The sequence below is a fragment of the Trematomus bernacchii genome, unplaced genomic scaffold, assembly GCF_902827165.1.
Source record: "Trematomus bernacchii unplaced genomic scaffold, fTreBer1.1, whole genome shotgun sequence".
NCBI lineage: Eukaryota > Metazoa > Chordata > Actinopteri > Perciformes > Nototheniidae > Trematomus > Trematomus bernacchii.
In genome coordinates, this window is record NW_022987646.1 from 364,858 (window position 1) to 380,491 (window position 15,634).

At 41.6% G+C, this 15,634-nt stretch overlaps 1 protein-coding gene across 7 annotated transcripts in view; it reads right to left on the minus strand.

Annotated features, from left to right (window-relative positions):
* LOC117485500 (amyloid-beta A4 precursor protein-binding family B member 2) overlaps positions 1-15,634 on the minus strand; it is a 34,323-nt gene that overhangs the window by 2,053 nt on the left and 16,636 nt on the right. For 4 of the 7 annotated variants that reach the window (XM_034134053.1, XM_034134051.1, XM_034134052.1 and 1 more), the window contains 6 exons: positions 7,753-7,758; positions 5,270-5,384; positions 3,254-3,329; positions 743-823; positions 538-656; positions 224-406 (listed from right to left, as the gene is read on the minus strand). In XM_034134053.1, coding sequence (XP_033989944.1) covers positions 224-406; positions 538-656; positions 743-823; positions 3,254-3,329; positions 5,270-5,384; positions 7,753-7,758 — 580 coding nt within the window. Of the gene's footprint in view, positions 1-223; positions 407-537; positions 657-742; positions 824-3,253; positions 3,330-5,269; positions 5,385-7,752; positions 7,759-9,677; positions 10,773-15,634 lie in introns of those variants that run through there. The other 3 variants (XM_034134054.1, XM_034134056.1, XM_034134055.1) reach the window with 2 other exon arrangements.

The following is a 15,634-nucleotide window of genomic DNA, read 5'->3' on the forward strand; positions in this document are numbered from 1 at the left end:
GTAAAGTAAAGAGAGTAGTTCCATTGCCTAAAGACTGAATATAGAATGATAAAGAAAACTCACTTTTGGTTTGACCTCAGCTGTTTCGCTGAGAGTTAGAAGAGTGATATAATTAACATGAGAGCAGAATCAATCTTCTCATCTAACTTGGCAAGCTAGCCAACCAAACAATCAGTTTTCAACACAACATCACCTCATCTTTATTAAAAAAAAAAGGACTTACTACGCATGCTGCCTGCACAGCCTCAGACACATGGCCTGCATTGGGTTCGCACCAGAATGCATGGCACTGGAAATGCTGGCTCCCAGTGTCCATAACGAAGGCGAACGAGTGCACATCTCGTCCCACGCCCATGAAGGACAGGAAACGGACTCGACACTCCACCAACACCTCCTCTTCCTCCTCCTGCACACACAAACAAGAGCAGAGTTAGATCTGAAACACTGCTCTATTAGATTTTCCTCTTTAATCTACAAGTGCATCCACATATTTTATTCATCTGTTACTCCTCAGGGGAGCAACAAACAGCCCCTTGCCTTTTTTTCTTTGATGACAGCCATAGTCGTGTCAGCAATACTCAATGTGACTGGAGTCCAGTCCTCTTTGCCTGTGGAGGACAGGAGGTTTTCTAAGGCTCCATTTATGACGTCCATCCCTGAGGAGGAAACACAGGAGAGCGTGAACAGTGAGAGCAGGGTGTGTTAATATGACGTGTGTGTTTGAGTATGAGTGCAGGTTTACCTATGGGGCGAGACACAGTCGTCATCCCCATGTACAGCACATGGAACTTCTGCACCAACTCAGTCTTTGGCAAGGGAAACTCTGCAGAGAGAAAACACACACACACACACTCGCATTAAAACACACACACATTAAAACACATACGCATTAAAACACACACGCATTAAAACACATACGCATTAAAACAAACGCATTAAAACACATACGCATTAAAACACACACGCATTAAAACACATACGCATTAAAACACATACGCATTAAAACACACCCGCATTAAAACACACACGCATTAAAACACACACGCACAAACCGCCGCAGGGAATTTTATCACACGACGACATCTAAGGCAAAGTTCCAAAAGTAAAGTCCACACATGATAATTGGCTAAAACTAGGGGAAATAAACAAACTCTGGTGAATATTTTAATATTTGAGTGTGCTGTTGACATGATTAGGGCATGAGAAAGATATTTGCACACGAGGATGCACGTTTCTTTTAGTTTTCTGCATGAAAACCCAGCTGTGCCTGTCTAATGGCCTCAAGGCAGAAAGCATGATCAAAGATGTGCATCACCTGCATCCCAATCAGCACAGACATTAACATCATTTACCCTCAGGAAGTCCCCATTTACACACCAGGCAATTAGCTGTGTAAGCTGGAGATAACCTCTGACAAGGTAACATACCAAACACTAAACATGGCTAATTGCTTAAAGACAAAACCATTATTATTACAATACATTAAAACCAAACCAGAAGAATCCCTCTCAAATGGGGGTCATTCATTATTAACTTTAGCTCTATTGCTAGTCAACATGGATTTAGAAAATGAGGGCCAATTGTAATATGGAATTATTTATGATTGAGTCATAATTAAATTCAGCTCAGTGTGCAACTAAGGACATTTCTACACATACTTATCAACATCTGTAATAGTAGTAAAACTGTAATATTTAATAGATGTTATAGCCATTAAAAAAGGACATATGATGAATGTAACAGCAGGCTATGAAGCAGTGTTTGAATCCCTGAGTTTTTAAGCCCTTTTTCAGCTCTGACCACACGTCACATGGTTCAAGTTGGTTGTGCTTTGTTGCACCTTTAACCGCGTCCAACAGTGATGTTAAGCCTACTTGCACATCAGTGAGGCAAGGTGAAGAGTTAAACCACTGGAGGTTGGCTAAAGTTCCCTTAAGCTATGACAAAAGGACATTTTCCTCATTATGACTTTCAGCCCATTTTGCACAATCCACATCTTAATTACTGAATTTCAAAAATTATCAATTTACCAGAAACTCATCTCCGTTGGGTCATTTGGAGTGAAAATGGAAATCAAATCACCTCATCAGTGTAATCCATGAAAAAGTTGGAGTCCCTAATATCTCACATGTTCAGCTCTCTCATGAATGATGAGACATATAAAGCAGAGCTCAGACAGTCCAGATCCAACGAGGACAGCAGGGCTATTTCCTGAGTTGGCGCTCACCCCATATCATTCAGTGCTAATCTCCTAAAATGCGTCCCAACACAGGATTGTGCACAACACTGAAGAGATCTAATCCAGGCGAGAACAAAAACAGTTTTTTCTTCCACTGGCAGTGAATCAACCTCTAGAGCCCATGGACCAGTCTATCCACTGTAGCACGTCTCACTGAGAGCACACTAGCTTTTCAGTTAAAAGAATATGAAATCAAGCTTAATAGTTATAAAACATGTGAGGAATGTTTCACCAAAAAGTGCTTTGATCCTGGGGTTGGGATGGCTGCCATGTAGCACCAGGCCTCGCCTCAAAGAAACACTAATTGGGTTTTAATGAGGTCGACTGCCTCAGTAAGTGAAGAGCCGATATACTTCTTTTTATAATCTTATGCTCCTATCCCTCACGCTCAGCAAACACACAGCAGCTGGCGTTACAGCAGAGGAGGAATTGGGCTAGAGCTTTTTCTCTTTCTTCCTATAATTACTTGGGACTGAGAGGAACAAGCAGTGGGACTTAGCGAAATGGGAAATGGTGAATAGAATTAGCGCTGCGAGGATAACGCTCAGTGATTGTGAGGCGTGGAGTCAGCGGTATCTGTGTGTAATGGAACCAAACACTGCTATCTTTTCTATTAACAAATGTTCACGGTCGCTCCTGAGGCGATAAGGTCATTTAAGAAAAGAAAATGCATATACACACATATATAAAGTCTATATGTATGGTTTGAGAAATGCAATAATGTGAGACAAGAAACCACAGCATGAAAGATACTGTAGCACATAGCTGAGAAATGTGTAGTTCTCACGAGGGAACTACAAAAGAACAAGACTGTGTGTGCGTGTGTGTGTGTGTGGTTGTATGTGTGTGTGTGTGTGTGTGTGTGTGTGTGTGTGTGTGTGTGTGTGTGTGTGTGTGTGTGTGTGTGTGGTGTGTGTGTGTGTGTGTGTGTGTGTGTGTGGTGTGTGTGTGTGTGTGTGTGTGTGTGTGTGTGTGTGTGTGTGTGTGTGTGTGTGTGTCTATGTGTGTGCATACCTTGTAAGGGTACATCGGAGCCGGTCTGGGAGGAGCTGCCAGCTGCAGCCTTGGCACTTTTCCTTTCAGCCATAATCTAGGTATAAAAGAATGAGTGGGAAGAAAGAGAAGACAAAAAAGGGTGAGGAATGAAAACACAGAAGAGGAAAGCTACCGACTGTGAATGTGGGAATGACAAGCAGTTATGGTTGACATTGGATTGGACCCAACAGCGGTTAGATTGTCTCACAAAGAGTTGGCGAAAAACAATTCTATGCGACAGAAGACATGTAAAAAAGGTTACAAATATATACTTAAAATGTCCCCCATAAACTGTTTTGTCAATGTACTGTAGTTGTTGTAACTTAAACAGGAGTTAACGTTGTATTTATTGTTCTTCTCCATGATCTAAGTGTGCTCGTATCAGTGAGTTGGTGCAGGATAAAAGGCCATGCTCAACCTTTGGCGTTAAAGGAACATAAAACCCACGGCATCGCTTGGTGATGTGTTTTTATTAGTGGTTGGAACTTTATAGCATCAATGAACACACTGTCTCAAAGGTTACACAGGTAATATCTGTTCAATACACTGTTGATGACAACAAGAACAATACATCCTTTAGCCCTCTCTTCCAAATGGTATATTTCCTTTCGCAGTCTGAATAAAACAACCTCTTTCCTTCTCTCATGTATTTGCTCCTGCTCTTCTGCTGCAGTGAACACACTCTTTACAAAGTGTTGAATAGTCTGCATGGCCCCTGCACTGAGCCGCAGCTCTCTCCCTGCTACAGACACTTGATTCATTGTAGGTGTCATTAATCAAAGTCTATGGTGAGTCTGCAACTCTGCTCGCTAGGGAACATGCAAAAAGACGCATGCACACACTCTCTTTTTTCACCCACACACACACACACACACACTAAGGAAGCCGGCACAGCGTGCTGCGCAGCTGCGAGACTCAGGTCACTAAGTTCCTCCGCTGCAGTATGAGAACATTCCACTGTGTTTAAAATAGGCAGTGGGAAGAGTCATTGTCACACACACAGAAAATACAGACACACACACATACACTCTTTCTTGAATTAAGGTAAGGGGCGTAGAAAGAAAAAGAACAGAACAAATGTTTGTCTGTAAATGGGTCAACGTGCCACTGAGGGAGAAGATCTGTAGTTCCAGATTCATCCTTTACAATGCCACTGCTGGTCTGAGGAGAGACTGGTTTCTAGAAGGTTGTGTAACTAAATCCAGGTTATTCACTCTTTTTGATCATCAAATGTGTCTATATGCAGACAATACACGACTACCTATAACTCAAGGACAAGTAACTATAAGAGCTTTGTCTGGTAAAGCAGGGAGTTGCTTTACAAATGCAGTCTATTTAGCATCTCAATTTCAATCAAAACGAGAGGACATCACAATATGCATATATATTTTAGATTGCGAGCTACTTATGTTGATACTATTTGAATACATATTCAAAACGTGGAAGCATATGGAATTGTTGGTATTTTGGAAAAATGTGGTCTAATAAGATAACTATTTCCATATAGGGAAATGCAGGTGTTTTAGCAGCCCAGTAATAACATCCTGTGCATGAACCTCCTGATTAGCTGGTCAGTGTTAGTAAATCATCATCAATGCATCACATCTGTAAATATGACGTGATCCTGTTGTATTCAGTAACAAGTATTTGGTATTAGATATAGATACACACAGACTACAATTTGTTTTTTGCTCTGAAATGTGACTCTTATCTCCTTTCCTTGCTGTATAGGCTCTTACAACTTTCCTCCATGTCTCTCCTCTTACTTCTCCGGTAAAAGATAACAGAAACGTGTATTGGCACTGCAATGTGTTTTCCAATCCTGGTTATAAGGTTGATATACCTTGCCTGTAGGAGTAGTTATTAACCATTTCAAAAAAGTACCTCTGGATAACTCCTTCATCAGAATTTCTTTAATAGAAACCCTGATTAAAGCCTGATAACTTGCTTCAGAGCAGCAGATAGGCTCATTCATGCGAAGGTAATGACACCCACCTTGGAGCAGATTTCGTGGAGACTTGTGGCGATGGCTGCGGCAGGAGTATCACATCTGAACACGTGGCACTTCAGCACCCGCGTGTTTTTGTCTCTCGCCACGTAGGCAAAGTCCCTGCAAAACACGGAGAGAAGACACGTTAAGAAATAAACTAAATGGACCTTTACAGCTGATGTACCACACATTTGGTTTTGTTAAAGAGGCAGTAATAAGGATCTCTGGTGTCCAATAGGAAAGGTAATTCAGTATACTAGGCCTCACCAGCATGTATGCTTATTTCTGTCTGCCCTCTAACTGTTAAGCTTGCATGTCAAAGGAAGCAAAGAACAAACCACAATAGGTATCTAATTTAACAGAGAGACAAACGTTTTGAAGAAATGAGAAATACAAACAATCAAGAAAAAAGCAGGCAGGTCTCTTCCTTCCTAACAAGGGAATTATTGTAGCATGTAAAGCATGAGGTATGTGTGTGTATATGTGTATCTGAAGATGAAGACTCGAGGGACAAGTCGTGGGTGATTCAGGTTTAAGTCATGACAACTATCCCTTCAACATTAATTGGCCATCACAGAATTCAATCTCTTTGTAAATTTGCCTTAACAACATTTGTTCCAAATGACAACACTTCTTCATTCCATATAATGAATGTGGGAGAGTCAGGTTGTATCCACTTAATCTGAATGCACTGAATATCTGCTACTTGCTGGTTTTGCAGCAGATAGAGAACAGTTTTCCTCTCAAAGCCTCCCAGCATCACTCCTTGGAGAGCCACCTTTGAAATGGTTGGATATTAAGATTAAACCACCTATCTTAGGGCCAGTATGTGGATATGATTGCCAATTTGTATTTTACATTCCCTTAGGCTTGAGTTCAATATATTAACACATTGCTGTCCATTTCAAATCTCTCAAGGTTTTGAGTCCACATTTTATTCTCACTCCCATTATCATTTACTGTTCCATTAAAGCGGGTTTTACATATTTATTCTCATAAAAATCTGTCCTTGGTCTTCGAAACTCAAACTTGTTGTCCCCCCCACACACACTCTGCACCTGTTTGTGTTGTCAGCTATTCCTCAATGGAATAAAGAGACACTGAAATGGATTGCAAGTCACAATTACTCTAGTTTTTGCATCATGATACATTTACGTAATTCTCTCATTAGCGCCCTCATTTATCGTGAAACATTTTGCTTCATTATTTGTGCCACTTACAGGCTGCCATAAGCTTAGCTGGTGTTGCTGTGATAACTGAACTGATTTTGGGCTACAAATGGAACACACACACACACACACAGGCAGATGTGTGTCCCAGTGCCCCAGGAAACAATGTGCCAGGCGCTTCACAGTGGTGCCACACCGAAGATAAATGAGCAGTGTGAGGGTGAGACTGACTGAGAGAAGAAGCTTTCTGCAGAAAGTGGGTGGTAGATGAAACAAAGCTACACGTGGAAGAGACAACACACATGCACACACAGAAGATGAAAGATGGATGCATTTCTTCCTCATTGAAATAGAACACTGAGGTAGGAGGATGCGTGTCCTGAAGTGTTTTAGTAAACATGAACAAGGGGCGCATGCAGAGGAGCCAAGTCCATGTCAGGGTTGCCAGATGAAACACGCACGCACGCACGCACGCACGCACGCACGCACGCACGCACGCACGCACGCACGCACGCACGCACGCACGCACGCACGCACGCACGCACGCCACACACACACACACTCACTCTCTCTCTCTCTCTCTTTCTGTCCCTCCCGAATACCAACACAAACAGAAATATGGCAAACACCGCTAGCATTTATCACAGTGCCGTCTTTGTGTTTATGAGTCCATCAACTGGACTGTCTCCTCTGCTTAATTGTGTGCTCACACAATTTGGATCGATATTGCTCTGTGCCTGTGGCCAGAAACATTACGTGTTTGAGTAAGTGTGTGTGTGTGTGTGTGTGTGTGTGTGTGTGTGTGTGTGTGTGTGTGTGTGTGTGTGTGTGTGTGTGTGTGTGTGTGTGTGTGTGTGTGTGTGTGTGTGTGTGTGTGTGTGTGTGTGTGTGTGTGTGTGTGTGTGTGTGTGTGTGTGTGCATCCAGTGCGCTTCCTTCACGGACATTTAGGCAGTGTGTCACCAAAACAGCAGGAGTGGCCTTGCCTTGCATACTACATATGGTTCTTTTATGACTTCTGCTCGCTCTCTGGGGGATCAGATTGCTATTAAACATCATGCATCTCCTAATGGGGAAACAGCCCCGTGGCCAGTGTGGCTCGCTGATGATTTAACACCAGATTTAGACCTTTGTTGGTGCTGTACTCCTGAACGAGCAACAGTGACTCTGGGCGAGGCAAAGCTACTGATTTGATACCTGAGGTGACATAATGTGATTGCACAAGGGTGGGGGGTTGGAGGGGGGGTCTTGGCAAAACAATTACTGAAACAATGGAGAGGCACGACGATCACAATCAAACACATCACAAAGAGCCATTACCTTTCTCTGGGTCCCGGGAAGCAGGAGGGAGGGAGGGAAATAAAGGAAAGGAATCGAGTAGAGAGAAAAGAAGGTGGTGACGCAAACATTGGTAAAGAATAAATGATTCAAAGAAGGAAGGTGTGGAAATTAAGAGGCAGGGTTAATGGAAGGATGAGAAAACATGTGGTATGCCACAAGATGTAAAGGGAGCAGAGGGTTGAAGAGAAAGAGACAGGGGGACAAAAAACAAGAGAAATGTTAATACACACACCCAACTCTGAAACACAATGCTCTTTCACCTCAATCACGGTCTTCCTGTGAGGTGTGTGTGTGTGTGTGTGTGTGTGTGTGTGTGTGTGTGTGTGTGTGTGTGTTCTTGAGCTGAGGTTTGTGTACTTTTTATTTCAGTGGCTCAGCGTTACACAATAATATGACACAGCACACATTTCCTGTTAGATGTTCCAACGCACGCACACACGCACACACACACACACACACACACACACACACACACACACACACACACACACACCACACACACACCACACACACACACACACACACACACACACACACACACACACACCACACACACACACACACACACACACACACACACACCCACACACACACACACACACACACACCACACACAGCACACACACACACACACACACATCACACACACACACACACACACACACACACACACACCCCCCCTGTTGCTACTTCATATGTCCCTCCACCTTTTCCTCCGCCCCATCTCCCTGTCACCCTCTCTTTTGCATTCACCCTTTAATCTTCCTCTCCCTCTCCTCACTCTCTTTCCACGACAGGAGAAGCCCCAAAGAAAATGACAGAGTCGCAGAAGATTCATATCAACAGTGAAACTCTCACAGCCGCTCTCTTCCATACTGTGGAGTCGCAGGCTGAATAAAGAACAGAGGCTTTGATTCAAACATGTCTGCCTTTGATTCTTTGATGATCCACTTAGTAGGAAGCAGTCAGTGCGTCTGTGTGCTACCGTGTGTGTCTGCATGTGTTCAAATGCATATTTTCCTCTGTGTATTTCCCATTTTTGACTTCCATTCATGACTTTTCCTTTTACTCCGAGTCCATTTAGATGCCATTGTATTTCTTTCTGCTTCATTTCTTCTTCTTTCTTCACTTTGAGTCACATTGCTGGAATTGAATTTCAGTGTCAGGATCCTGAAAGGACCGAAAGCTCCACACCTCTGCAATATTCCCCTTTCTTTGATTTTCGTTCCCACTGATTTGCATACAAGTGTCAAAGTGTTGCATACGCTTTATTGCTGATGGAAGAACTGATTCAAACACAGGAAAGACTTCTTCCTACAAAAGTGTGTTTATGATCACAAGTGAATCTGTCGGCCATTGGTCAACACTTTTGTTCTTTCACACCGAAAATGAGCCAGCAAGGAATAATATCAAGCTTTTAAAATACAATGACTTAAGCCTCTTGAGGCAGTGAAATTACAAAACTGTCTCTTTCCTTTTGACTATAATTCCTCATTTAAAATGTTAATGAAGGTGATCACAACACCCAGGCGTTATCATTAAGTCCTAAAGTAATACTGTCATCCACTAATAAACGCATTACATCTTTTAGGGCATTTAAATAAATGAACTCATTTAAATGCATAATCTGCTGTTTTCCTTTTCTCCACATTAAGCTTTGGGAACAGATATTTAATTCTTGTGGGGGATTTTCAAATTCATGTACCATGTATTCATGTGTGGAAATTCTCCTCTCTACATGCAAAATAAAGACATTTAGATTCCAATGATTGTAACTCAGATATGAAAAGACACATTTCACATGTAACGGTTTTGTAAAGGGAACACAGGATGCTTTCAGGCAAACAGCTTTTTCAAAAAATGTGACATTTTATGGAGACAGAAAGAAATGGGTGTGTTCTTACTTTGACATTAGGGACATTCATCTCTGTTCTCGGTTAATGGAGGGGATGACACATGGTGGAGAGAGGCAGGCAGCCAATCAACTAAAAACCCAAGATGGATGACACATAGACCTCAGAGGTTTTGGGAGAGTTTTTGGCAGGGAAGTGAGGAAGGACGATAGATATATAAAATGTCAAAAGAGGGGAAAGGCGAAAGACCAGAAAGCAAAAATGAAAAGCTTGTAGTAAAGTAGAGAGGAATGAGAAGGAGGTGTGAGACACTAAGGAGAGAAAAGAAAAAGGTTAAACGAGGTACGAGATGAAAGGAATGAAAGCAGAGGGGTGAGTTAAAGCAATACTCCCACCACTCATGTGTTCTCTCCTCTCTCACTGCTCCCCACATCTTTCCAAAGCGGAATAAAGGACGACTGACTCACTACTAGCAATCTCTGTTTGATCCTGGCTGGCTGTGAGGCAGCCTCGCCCGCAGAGGATGCGCACAACTCGGAGATTAAATGAGGTCACGACTGCAGATGTAAAGTGAACTGGAGTCTGCAGCTCTGACATCACCCCAGCCTCAGCAGGACAAACAGCACGTAGTAGCATTAGCATGTGTACACTTATAAGAATTTACCACATTTAAACATGGTTTCAGTCGTTGATATTCAGGGCCTGATGCATTCACACATTTCAGTTATATTTGGATCTCCTATACCTACAGTTATTTTCCTATTCATTGAATTACATACAGGCCATTCAAATATATTGTTAAAATCTCATAAACTGCTGTCAAATGCTGAAGACAAATGTGAAACGAAAAAATAATCCATAATGCAAAATGCTGTAGACCACTGATTCTGAGGGGAGGTTGTGAAAGTGATGTCTTTGCATCCATTAAAACGGGTTTCTGCATGAAATGAGACTATTGATTGTTAGTAATAAATGCAAGGAAAGCTGCAACTAAAGGCAGATCAGTCGCTCTCATGTTCGAGATGAGCTGAAGTTAGGGGCCGTCTTAAAATTACATGCAAAATGTCCAAGTGAGCTTTTAAAAAAAAAAAATCTTTGGAAACTTGGTTTTCATCTGGATCTCATTGACACTGCCTTTATTTAATTATTTGTACTTAAAGGTGGGGTATGTAATTTATTTCAGAAACACTTTCTGTTATATTCCATGGAATGCTCTTAACATCCCGATAGCAATGAATATCTTAAGTGCTTTGACAAAAAATCCATAAAAAAATTTCATCTGTGGAAGACGTAGTACTGTAAAAAGCACGACCAATCATTTTAGCCGGCCCGGCTAAAATAACTGGATGGCCTACCTGCCTGTCAGCCTTCCATCTGTGCACAAACTTATCTCGTGCCCTCATTGGTCATGTGTGCATTCGTGTGTGTTGGAGGAGGGGCTCTGTAAGGAAGTGGCAGATTTTTTCCGGTTGTGCATTTTCAAATTCTAGCGCACTCGAGCTGGTTTCTCCAAAATTACATACCCCACCTTTAATGCCCCAAAATATTTAAGAAAAGTCATACCATATTTCCAAAATAAATTCTGACGTGCATTTTCAAGTATTACAATTATTATATCTCCATACACATTGAACACTACACAGCTTTATTTAAACTCAGTTTGCATCAAGATTATTCTTAAATTTTGAAATTGTGATTTATACAAATCATGTTTTATAACTTTATTAAATATGGTAAACTTAAATTTGAAGTTGAATTTCATGTAATTCCTTTGTTTCTGCTATAGCTAACCTATGCCTACTATATTAAACGTAACATGATTCCACATTGTTTACTTTTGTTACCCATAAAATGAGAAGAATTACAGCTAATAATGAAAAAGGTCAATGGATTGAGGGACATCAGCAAAAACTGCTCGGTGTTGACTTTTTTTCCCAAAAGCATTACAATTGGCTATTTGTACTGATAATACTGTATCATTCAAATGTTTCCACAAACTTTGTAAAGAATGACTTCACGATGCATCTTGAGGTGCTCAAATGTTGTAATAAAACCAAAGTGTCCACAACGGCTGCAGTAAAAGAGGCATTATAAGAGGCTGTGAAAACAACACAAATGTAAGTATTCCCCCCGCTCTGCCGTACTGTCTCCTGCTCTGAAGCTCCCAGTATCGCTCAGTGGAGACTCCCCAAACCATCTGTCACACACACACACACACACACCGACACACAGGGTGCCGTGGAATCTCACACACTTCACACAGACTTCAATTATCAAACAGCTTTACAGAGTGTCTGGGCCGCTATGCTAATGCACTTACATATGCATGGGAGGCATGTGGCGCAATGGACTAGTGCGTTGGTGTTCGGATCAGGGGAGCACAGGTTCAAACCCCACTGCAGTCAGCATGTCGTTGTGTCCCTGGGCAAGACACTTCACCCCAAATTGCTCCTGTGGGGATTGCCCACAGTATTGAGTATGTAAGTCGCTTTGGATAAAAGCGTCTAACATGTAATAATGTAATATGCTAATTGCACAGCCAAATGCTGATTAGAAATGTCGGAGGAGGAAGTTCTTGTGACTCCTGTCAGCAGAAAGAAGATGGGAGGGAGTGAGGGCCAGGTGTGTGTGTGTACAGTGTGTGCGATCCGGTGAAATATGTTGCACTTATTGATTGTGACTGGACTGATATGATTACTGACAGTGTTGTGACTTTGGCAAGAGTCCAAAGAAAATGTGGATCTGATCCAGTTTCGGTGAGATTCATCGCTTCTACGTGGCAGGTGAGAGCAGCGCTGAGTGGAGACAGCAGCTTGATGGTGATTCAGAGGAAAGCCCTTTCATCACACTGTAAAGAGAATTCAAAAACACCTCGCAGGCATATTTATATTTAGCAGCTGCTTCACTCCAATCGTGGTCCTTTGGAAAAAGCTGTTTTTTCTTGCAACAGTTGTGTGAGACACTTTGTTTTATAAGCTTACTTTAAAACTTAATGCAGCGTGAAATCATCCTCCGTTAAGCAAAGCACTGCAGTTTCTTTAAGCTGAATTAAATTATTAGTAAAAAGGCTATATGAACACAAACAGATGACAGCTATAATAATATTCATGAGAATTATAAGAAGTAGCTGAAGATGAAATCCACCCTAAAGCTCCCTTTGTAAGTGCTGAAAAAGTGAGGAAATACTTACTGCTGTCACAGCCTACAAATGCTTTTTTATTTAACTTAATCTGCATGTAATCTGCTCGACAATTCTCAATTTCCTATCGTCTAAACTTATTAAATATTGCAATACACTGCTGTGAGGAAACTGCTGATAATTGTATTTGCAGAAAACAGCGTGTGTTGCTCATGACTGAAGCTGATTGTAGTTTATTGTAATGGAACGTAGAATATGGAGATAAAAAGCCCAATAAAAGTCAAAGATAGCCAAAAAGCAGAGACGAAAAGTAAACACTTTAGAGCGCTGCCGACAGATATTGGCTTAGTTTTACAGTACTGCACTATTGATGCAATGCTAGTGTCCACTAACTGGTATTTAAAGTTGTGTCATTAGCATGCTTAGATATCCAATATTATAATTAGAGCCCGACCAATATTGGATTTTTGAAGCCAATCCATTATTGATTTGAGTCCTAAAAACATAATGAAGATATATTGGTGAGTATTATTTTAGCATAAACCATCATCTTTTAAGGATCCTCTTCACATGGTTGTCAAAAAGGTATGCCTAAGATAGCATTTACAGTTGATAAATAAACCTGTCAGTGCTCTATTAATATTACATATCTTTTCTAATATAACTTCATATTTATTCAGTTTCCTCATACCTCATTCATCACCTCTACTTCTGTCCACTTTCTATGCATTACAGTAAATGCCAAAAAGGATTCCGTCCTCTCTGATTTCCAAAGTCTCTCTGTTATATGAACTGAAAGTATGAGAACATGTGATGTGTTGCACAGGAAGTAAAGCCATACAGGGGAGATTTCTCATTTCAGGCTATATACTGTAAATGACTTGAGCTGGTGAATAAACGATATCACGTCACACATATTTCTTATTGTTTGTAAAAATGACAATGACCTGAAAGACCTGTCTGGAGAGTCCTTGTGCCTGGTTTTAAACGAATGAAAGAAATGAGACACCTTGCTGCTTTCAGTGTTTATGCTGAGCTAATGTAATCTCCCACTGGCTCTAGCTAATTTCTTAAAACACAGAGACTGAATATTGTCCATCTTCCCATCACTCCTCATCTCTTGGCAAGAAAGCGGACTTGCAAAACCATATTTCCCCAAACTATACCTTTTATACTGAGATGGCAAAGTGACAAAAAGAGTTTATGGAGCAAGATGTGGGAGTTCATTTGTGTGTCACTAAGAGCAAGACCAGTAAAACCACAGATGCTGTGGAGCAGTTAAAGTGTGTGTGACAACAGAGCAGAGTAAGCCCCTCTGCGACCTGGTGAATTAGTCATGGCCCACAGCCATTAGGCCTAATGTAGAATGTCTGTACGTAATTACCTCTCTACACCGTAAACTTGTTTACAGCTCCAAGATGAGCAGCAGAAATGAGCAGCCGGGGGCAGAGAGGGCGCAGCGATGAAGGAGGAGGAGGCACCACCACACGACACACACTCCCTGTCTCTACACACACATACACACTCACAAGGCATGCACACATACACGCACAATCACCAATATTGCCCAGGGCGGCAAAAAACGAGGACAAAATCAAGTCGAAATAAAAAATAAAACTGATGTCTACGGTGTATTAAACAGCATACACAGCCCACGGCACTGCCTGTGTGATTTGAGCAGACAGTTGACGTTGTTTACACCAAAAGCAATGCATCAGTTTGATTAGTTTGCCTCGGTGCCTATGCATCATTTCTAAGAAAACGCAGAGATTTACAGAGCTGGTGGGGAAAATTGTGTCTCTAAAAGGGAAAAACGCACACACAACACCAGTTTGTGCAGCATTGTGACCCAATTCAGAGCATTTGGTGTGGCAGAGAGGGAGGGGCAACGATCTGAGGAGGTGAGCAGCACACGTGTCAACACTCATCGTATTTCATTACATATTTAAGGGCAGTGGTAGGTGGGTGGGCGAGATTAAAAGACAGAGAGTAAGGGTGTGTGCGTGTGTGTGTGTGGTTGGTGGGGTGAGGCACGAGGGGGAGAACGAGTGAATTTGGGTGGGCGAGAGAGGGAGAAAGATGATGTCCTGCTGTTCTCTCTGCTCTTGATCATTTATACATCACACTGCTCTGGAGTGTGTCTCAGTGTGTGTGTGTTTTTTACACAACTGCCGTTATTCTCAACTGAGACCGAGCTTCAGTGAGATGTCACTTCAGTATGACGCCCCCATGCATGATCTTACTAATGTGTGTGTGTGTGAGAAAGAGATAAAGAGGGAGTGGGAGAGTGTGCAGGGATTTGGTGTCGAGTTAGTAAAGCGAAACGTTGCGCTCCTCTCAGTGCAGTTGGGATCATATCGTTCGCATGTAACCTAATTAGCTGGATGTGCCATAAATCATTATGTTTCATGCAGCCGTCTCTGTCTTGTTCTACTTACAGTGATGTGCTCATATACATATCTTTTAACGTGTTACTCAATTAACCCACAACAAGTTTCCTTACTGGATTGATTCATCTTTTTCAAGCATATCAAACTGAACAAATGTGCAGATGCTTTTCTCAATTTCTTTTGTAAATGGATTATTTTTAAGCTTTGGATTTAGAAAAAATACTTTGAGCTGACATTCTTTGCAATACGGTCTGTATGAGTGAGAGCAAAAACAATAGCTTTATTTAATCGTCTCTTTGTAATTTGGGCGAACCCATCCATGAAATGGCATACACATTATGTACATATCAATTATTATTTGAGTTGTTAAATGATATGTTTTTGAATGGGGAAAACAATCTCATCACAAGGATAGAACTATTGTAGAGCTTTAGATCATTCCCGACACACCCGCTTCAATCGCCAGGTGTGAATTAGAG